At 40.4% G+C, this 8,568-nt stretch overlaps 1 protein-coding gene across 2 annotated transcripts; it reads left to right on the top strand.

Moving 5' to 3' along the window:
- Positions 1 to 2,210: 2,210 nt before the first annotated feature.
- LOC140778565 (transcription factor LHW-like) lies at positions 2,211 to 8,529 on the top strand. Of its 2 annotated transcripts, none has more exons than XM_073123367.1 (10): positions 2,211 to 2,745; positions 3,439 to 3,642; positions 3,777 to 3,858; positions 4,372 to 4,413; positions 4,512 to 4,571; positions 4,832 to 6,676; positions 6,807 to 6,908; positions 7,420 to 7,560; positions 7,666 to 7,791; positions 7,959 to 8,529. In XM_073123367.1, exons 1-10 carry the CDS (start codon positions 2,648 to 2,650, stop codon positions 8,127 to 8,129), a joined length of 2,871 nt encoding a protein of 956 aa, XP_072979468.1. In that variant the 5' UTR covers positions 2,211 to 2,647; the 3' UTR covers positions 8,130 to 8,529. The 2 variants fall into 2 exon arrangements, with proteins under 2 accessions (XP_072979468.1, XP_072979460.1); XM_073123359.1 differs by having other exon boundaries at positions 6,807 to 6,914.
- The last annotated feature ends 39 nt before the right edge of the window (positions 8,530 to 8,568 follow it).

Here is an 8,568-nt window from a genome sequence, read left to right as displayed (position 1 = left end):
ATTATATAAAAATATTCTTGTACAAGTGGCGATGGTTAATATATTCTTTATAAAGTATCCAACTACCACCCCCAGATGGCTTTAACTGCTCGACCAGTAGCAGTTTTCTTGGTTGGCAAATCAAGTTTAGAGTTGGTCAAAACGATTAGTTAGTAAATTATTATCACTGCTGCCGACCATTTAGACTCGATAAGACTCTCTCACACAATATCTATCCCTTAGATTAGATCCCATTGTTCCTTCTTCCCCATTCGACACGTTTCCCCTCGTATTCTTGCGGCTTGTCGGAAACGACATGGATATAATAAATGCAACAGATTTGAAGGTGGGAAAAAAAGAAGAAAAAGAGCTTGTGAAGAAGAAGAAGAAGAAGGGTGAGAAGCTTGGATACGGCAGCAACCATTCTGGATTGGGGGAAACGAGAGTGGTGGGGGAAACGCAGTTTTTCTTCTTCTTCTTCTTCTTCTTCTTCTTCTTTTCTTTTTTTTCACCTACCAAACACCTCTTTAGTCTTTCCATAATGCTCTATGCCCCTTTCACCTTTCTTGGCCTCCATAATTAGGACTTCAATCGATACCAAACAAAAATAAGGGGGAAACAAACACATCATGATCATCACCTATCATCCACCCACATCCCCACCCCCACCCCCACCTCCATCCCTACTTTTGGTGGGCCTCTCAAAATCATCTAAAATATAGATGTGGGAGCCCCCTAACAATCCATTGCTGTGACTCTCATCCATCTTTCCTTTTCCCCTTTCTCTAGCTAATAATATCATGGCCTGATCTTAGTACTCGGCCCCATAGAAAGACCACAGTGATATATCTCTATGCAACTCTCTCTCTCTCTCTCTCTCTCTCTCTCTCTCTCTCTCTCTCTCTCTCTCTGTATGTGTGTGTGTGTTTATATATAAAAAACAAAAGGCTCCCTTCAAATCAAGACTTGTGCTTTCTATTGTGTTGTTGTATCATTTGATGAACGCCAAGGTCAAGATTCTCACACAGATATGGCTTCTAGTGGGTTGTTTCTTTCATCTCCTTTTGTCTTTTTTTTCCTTTCTTTTTCCTACTATCCTCCCTCTCAGAATTCCCTTTTGTTTGGGGCTCTGGTCCAACAATTCATCTTGGCTATTATGCCTCACATCACCATCATGGAGCACAATGGGTTACCAGCTTCCACTAGAGGATTTACCATTATCCCAACTTCAATTACCCTTCTTGTTTATCTCTCTATATATATGCATTAAGAGTGTGATGTTTATAGAGCAAGGCTCACCAATAACAGAGCAATGATAAGAATTTTGATAAAGATTGTGGTTCTACATGGGCCAACTTAATGGCATTTTTAGGATGGAGAAAGTAAATAATGGGAAAATTTGTTAGCCTGTTTATGCTAACCATAGATTAACAACTTAATTAACAAACTTAAGAAAAGGGACCAAGGCTTTAAAAGAGAGAGAAAAAGAAGAAGAACAAATTTAAATAAAAGGTGACAGACAACCTCTGCCGTGGCAGCCTCATGAACCACTCGTTTTTCCCACAACACCCCCTAAATTACTCTAAAATTACTCGCCCACCAATTCCAATTAAAACAGAGCACCCCCCTCTTTTATAACCAAAACTAATTAAGCAGAGCCTCGGTGGCTCCTTTCGTAATATTTGAGATAGAGGCGGGGCGAAAATGTAATTATGAACCGAAGGGCGTACCCTTTTGGTCCACGACATCTCTGAACACCCGAAAGCTAACCACGAAAATTCATCATTTCTTTTATTTAAATAATTCGAAGGAAAAAAAAAAAAAAGTTCGCCTCGAGACAAAAGCCGACCACAAAGTGGAGAGCCATGATTCGTGTCACGCTTCCGCATAGAGCTTCGTATGCGGGGGTCAAATCTGGCCGTTCGTTTGCCGTCAAATAAATCTAATCCGCTAAGCCCCGTGGAGTTTTATGTCGCATACTTAGCGTCATAAGTACAATTAACACAGAGTGGGAAAGTTTCAGATGAGACCCTATTTTTTTTATGCAGGAGACTATTCTACTGTTATTAAGTCAAGAAAAGAAAGAAAGGAAGTCATTTGTACTACTGCAGTTACCAATTACTTTTTAATCTAGGGTGTTATTTGTAAAAATGAAACAGAAATTGCTTAAATGTAGGGTTCTGTATGAAAATTTTGGTAAGATTAAATTCCTCGGGTTCCGGTTTTGCCCCCGATGGAGGGAATGATGGCTGTCTCGGGTAACCCAAAGGAGGTTTAAGACCGTTCCGAGAAAGGGGCTCCCTGTTATAATTCTCCCCTGCCTCCAAAAGCTCTCTTGAGTTCTCTCTCTCACTCTCTCCCCCACTCCCTTCTCTCCATTCGGTTTGTCCATGGGTGGCCGGAGACCGGCGGCGGCAGCGGCGGCGGGTAGGGCGGAGCGCGGCGGCGGATTGAGGGCGAAGCAGGCCGGTCGGGGATCTTGCCGTGGGAGCTAGGCCGGCGGTGGACTTCGCCGGAGCACGGCGGTGCTTTACCTGCCTGCCTCGGTTTACCTCTTTCCCTCTTTCTCTCTCTCTCTCTCTCTCTCTCTAGGATTTTGCCTCCAAGGAAGCTGCTTTCGGTCTCCTCTCTGCTTAGATTAGGGTTTTGATCGAGAACTGGTCGTAAGATGGGGTTTCCCTTGAGAGACGCGCTGAGGCGCCTCTGTGTGGAGATCGGGTGGTCCTATGCTGTTTTCTGGAAGGCGGTTGGGTTCCATCATCAGATGTAAGATGAATTCTTGCTATTTTTCTTCTTTCTTGTTGTTTATTTGTTTGGTCCTTATCCTAGTTTGACGGATTATGGTTTATTTTCCTAGTTTAGTTGGTGGAGAAAAAAAAAATGGTTCTCTTGTTTTCTTGCTGTCTCGTGTTTTCTCGGTGTTATATCGTTTTGATGAGCTTGATAGATTCTGAAAAGATTCGACTTTCTTTGTTTCACTACCAATACATTGTTAGTAAAATGGGAGAAGTAGTTTGGCTTGTCTAATTAATTGCAAAGAAGCGAGAACCCAGTCCTTTGCTATAAAAAGATGTTACTTTTGTTGCCTTATTTTCTCTTTTTCCCTCTAGGGAGGCCGGAGAAAAGGAGAGTTTTTGGGAAAAGGGAGTCTTTGAAAAAGATGGGGTGATATGCCTCTTGCATTAATAGCTATAAGTGGAAAGAAGAAATTTTCTTTTCCGATATCAGTTAAATTTTCATGTTTTTTAACCTTGTGACTACTACCACGAGTTTCTGTTTGAAGTGAGATATAGCCTTGTAAAATGAGATAGAATCGATTTTGAAAGCAGGTTTTCTGCTTCTCCTAGAAAACTAAGAATTCACTTGAGGACAATTCTAGCTGAAGTTGTTTACAGTTATTTCAAATTTCACCCTTTGGATGAACCTTGAAGATTTGGAGTTTTGTTTCGCATTTTGCAGGCATTTGGTTTGGGAGGACGGGTACTGTGGACAGGCACCGGGCACTTTGGGGATTGAAGCTTTTAATTTACTGGTCAAAGAACACGGAATGGCTAGGAAGTTGAGCAATGATCAGCTTGCTGAACTTGGTAGTCAAGCGAAGGACAGTGTGCATTTGCTGGTTAACAGAACAATGATCTCGCAGGTTCATGTTGTAGGAGACGGGTCAGTAAGAACTTTGTTCTTATCGTCTTTGTTTGAACCTCTCTCTGCACTGTTGCCTTAGATCTTAATTTTAGTTGCTTTAATTAGCTTTTAATCACATTTATGATGGGTGTCCAATGGATTCTTGTTTTCAGGATAGTTGGCGAAGCTGCTTTTACTGGAAATTATCAGTGGATACTTCGCGATGCCTTCAACAGTTATGGAACTTCATCCAAGGTAAAGTTTATACTTTTGACCTCCAATTTGGAATTCAATTTAGGGTCAATGCAACTTTTTCCAGAAACCGGAGTGAGGTTGCATACATCTTGTCACCCAATGCACTGCAGCTGTGGCAGCCTTTAGCCACTTGAATTATAAATTTAGAGCTATATCAATGCAATAACTATTTGGTACCTTTCCACTTTCTAGATTATCTTTTCATTTTTTTTCCTTTTTATATTTACATACTTAATCAACTGAATAATTTCTCGACCTATTTAGCTTTAACTGCATATGCACTGCACCTGCAAACCACATAAACCACATGTGCACTATGTGGTTCATTTGGCTGCATGCATACTTCATCGGTTCATCCACATTGTGGTGTACATATAGGATGCTGATATCTGATTGAGTGATTGACAACACTAATATAAAAGTTTGATGATTTCTTTCTCTTCCTGGGACTTTAAGTTGTATTTTGGATGGCACTTTGGCAAGAAATAAAGTAGCATCTTTTGACTTTGATAGGTTGTTGCTGAGATGAATTATCAATTTGGAGCTGGTATTCAGGTTAGCAGATTTCTTCATCACTCTTTTAATTATACATGACTTGAAAATTTTATTTGTTGCACTCGCTTAAGTTTGTGACAAGTTTCCTCCTCACCCAGACCATCGTAATTGTCCCTGTGCTACCATACGGTGTTTTACAGCTTGGCTCTACCCAGACGGTATGTTTCTTGCTTAAGCTTTCCTGTGTAAACTGAATATTTATGGGAACAGTGAGCTCAGGAATAAAATAACCCAGTTTCATTATTTTGGAGTTTTCAATACAATATGTACTGCCAAAGTAATGAACACACTCACTGTAATATACTGATGCATGCATTTGGTAGTAAGCATCTTTGACAGGTTCAGATCACCATACTCTCTGCTTTCCTATACTAAGTGCCTCTAAAGCTTGAAGTTAAACTGTGTTGTCCATCTGCAGGTCATGGAGAACACTGGTTTTGTAATCTTTGTCAGAAGTCTATTTTCACAGCTAGATAGCCGCCCAGGGGATTTTTTATCTGATACAACTGAAAAATCTTTGAGCCCGAGGGACCAGACACATTCTTCAATTGTCATGGGGAGAAACTGTGCTCCAATCTCGACATCAATTTCTGACCTTCCTTGTTCTTTATCTTCAAAGCTAACTGGGAAGATGCCATCTATAACTTCAGAGTTCATATCAAGCACTGATTCTGTTAAAAGCATAGCTATTTCATCTAGCACCTTAGTTAATCCAGATATAAGTTCCTCGTCAATTAAACCTGCCCATTATTCCACGAGACAGCTAATAGGTCAACCAGTTGGGCCGGATGTTATATACTCCAAGCATGATTTGAGTTTTAGCCAGCAGGCACTGCCTCATGATATGAAATTTGAAACTCAAATTCAGTCGTCGACTGTGAACACAGATTTTGCTTCTTGTAGCTTAATGTCACTGGAAGAACCACTCTTGTTCATGCCTGATACTAGGTCATTGGAGTTTGCAAAAGATGCAGCATGTGCATTAGACGACACTGAAGCAGTTCAGCAAAAACACCATAGTTGTGACAACCCTATTTTGCCTGAAGATTCCAATACTGTCTCATTGCATGGAAGCATCAAGTTATCGGATAGGCAAAACAACATTGGAAGGTTTACATCGACTCCTGAAGGCACTAATAAAGTCATCAGGGCCTCATCTGGTAACCTATCTAATGCAGAGACAGTTGAAATTTTACAAGACAAATATCATATTTCAGGGGATGAACAGCAAAATCAATCATCTTTTCGCCAGAATACTCAACCGGTATCAAATGCAGAAGGGGAAAGACATGGAAATAATTCAGTTCAAGCTTCTGCAACTCCATCTGGCTCAGATATGCAAGGTTCATGCCATGGTTTTCTTGCTGGCACCCTTCAGGAGCATGGATTGTGGAACTCAAATCCTTTTGAACATGATCAAAAGATCCATACTGTTGATAATGAAGCAAATGATTCTTGTTCCATCATGAGTTTGCAGAGTGTGAAGGACAAGAATGGACACAAGATCCCATGTATGCCAATGGAGAAAACTTCGACCTTACCTCTAGGGCAGACTTCAGGAAGTGACCTGTTTGAATTGTTGGATCCCCAGTTTCAACAGATATGTGGCAGTTTGGATAATGCTTTGGCATCTAGAGTTGATGCAAATGCTCAGAGATTGGATGCCGATGCCTCTATTCTCTCAAATTTCTCTGATGCTCTGCCAGTCATTAATTCGGTAGCTGATGAATTCTCCCATTCTGGGATTTTCTCTGTAGCTGATAGCGATCAGCTATTGGATGCAGTCATCTCAAATGCCAACCTGGGTGCCAAGCATGGCTCAGATGATACTCTATCATGTAAAACTTCATTGACATTTGTTCATAGTTCTCCTTGTTATGATGGCTCTTCCAACCATGGATTGGTAACCTTGTCAGAGGCCAAACTAGATGAGTTATCTAGTCTTCCTCCTGTGCCTGTTAAGAATGAGATAGCAGATTTAAGTAATAATGTTAGGCCACCAAGCTTTCTGGCAAAAGCTGAAGAGTGCTCTCATTCTCAAAGCACTGTTCATAAATCACAAATTCGTCTTTGGGTTGAAAGTGGTCAGAGCATGACGTGTGATAGTATGTCAACGTCAAATAGTAAAAAGCTCGACATAACAGGTAAGCCAAATCGCAAAAGATCTAGACCAGGAGAGAGTCCCAGGCCACGGCCAAAAGATCGACAGATGATACAAGACCGTATCAAGGAACTCCGAGAAATTGTACCCAATGGGGCAAAGGTGATTTTGATGCTACTTGCAACTTCTAAGTCCACAATGATCACTAGTGACTTTCTAATGCATACTCTGTGGAATGGTGCAGTACTAATCCTTGTTCTGTTTTTTTCTTTTTTGCTATTTTGAGTAACAGTGTAGCATCGATGCTTTATTGGAGAAGACCATAAAACACATGTTTTTCTTGCAAAGTGTGACAAAGAATGCAGACAAGCTCAAGGACACTGGAGAGTCTAAGGTACAGGTATATCTAGTTTGCTATGTAACCTCTTAAAATTTTAAAGACTGGCATCTGAAAGGTATGGAAGATAGGGCATTGTTTTACATGGTCATTTTTTTTTTTCTTCGGATAAATTAGAAACCTGAACTTGAAACATATTTATGCATGTTTTGAGCTACTAGTACTTTGTGCAAATAATAGTATATAAAGCATTTCAGAGATGGCTTGTATTGTGCGTTGAATCGGCTGGCATTGTGCTGCTCAAAGAAATGGGCCACCTTTAAAAGTTATTGTATTCAGAAAAGTACAGAGCTACTTACAGACCAACTGTGTTCCACTCTTTATTTGTAATGAACCTATTCAAGTTGGTCTGCATCAAACTTTGCAACAATTGTTATTTTCCAGTTAGATTCATGCGGTAGATCTGTGCAAGTTTCAGAACTCTGGTTTATGAAAGCTTGCTCGGAACAAATTATCACATTCAGCTACTTGATTCTTAGAATAAGATTCTTGTCATGTCTAAATACAGATAATTGGTGAGGAGGGTGGTTTGCTTTTGAAAGACTACTTTGAGGGTGGTGCTACTTGGGCTTTTGAAGTTGGTACTCAGTCCATGGTCTGCCCAATCATTGTTGAGGATCTGAACCCACCTCGCCAGATGCTAGTAGAGGTAATTTAGCTTCTTTTCTTACTTGCACTTTGTATCTGACATGTATTTGAAATATTAGAGTTACGCCGCAACTCATAATGCATATATTTATTATTTTCTGCACAGATGCTTTGTCAAGAGCGAGGTTTCTTCCTGGAAATAGCTGACTTCATTAGAGGACTTGGATTGACCATCTTGAAGGGGGTGATGGAAACACGCAAAGATAAAATCTGGGCACGATTTGCTGTGGAGGTACGACATCTAGTATTCTTGACTTAAATCAGATTGATGGTACTTGAGCATTTGTCCAGAGATACATGCATTAGGCTCCTTAGCATCTTTCCTGATTGTTGATAGGTTGTAGCAACTAATTAAAAAGTTGTTTCCCGTTAAGCAATTTGTGTGTGCTTTGTACACAGGCAAACAGGGACACGACGAGGATGGAGATATTCTTATCACTTGTGCACTTACTGGAACCAACCGCCAGAAGCAGTATAGTACCACAAAATATTAATAACATCAACATGCCGAATAACATCCTGCACCAACCTAGTATTCCGGCAACTGGCTTGTCAGATTGCACTCAGTGATCCGTTGATATCTTTTCAGTCGTTTTCAGAAATGCTTTCAGAAATGCTAAGAGTGAGACTGGCTTCTCTCACCGTGACTAGCATTCCGGTGGCTGTTTGGTGTTTTTGGTGCATTGTTTTTTAACTTTTATGCTACCTACATCTGGAAGTTCCATTCGTTTGCCCCCCTTTTTCCCCTTATGTAAGCTTACTTTCTTTCATGTAGCCGTATTTTATCTGATAGTAGTAAATTAGTAATTCTGTTGTATTTCTAATTTCTCGAGTGGTGTTCCCTGGTGGAACGTCTCACATGTCAATGTAGAAAGAATCAGGATAAGGATAAGGATTTGCTGTCTCTCGTATAATCGTGGATATGTAAGCATTCCTCTTCTGCTGCTAAAGATGATGCCTTGTGTGCAAATGTTGTCATAACTCATAAGATTTGATCCCATTGGACTAT

The sequence above is a fragment of the Typha angustifolia genome, chromosome 3 (assembly GCF_048772165.1).
Source record: "Typha angustifolia cultivar Huaian chromosome 3, ASM4877216v1, whole genome shotgun sequence".
In the NCBI taxonomy this organism is placed as follows: Eukaryota; Viridiplantae; Streptophyta; class Magnoliopsida; order Poales; family Typhaceae; genus Typha; species Typha angustifolia.
This window is presented reverse-complemented; position numbering and strand designations above follow the sequence as displayed.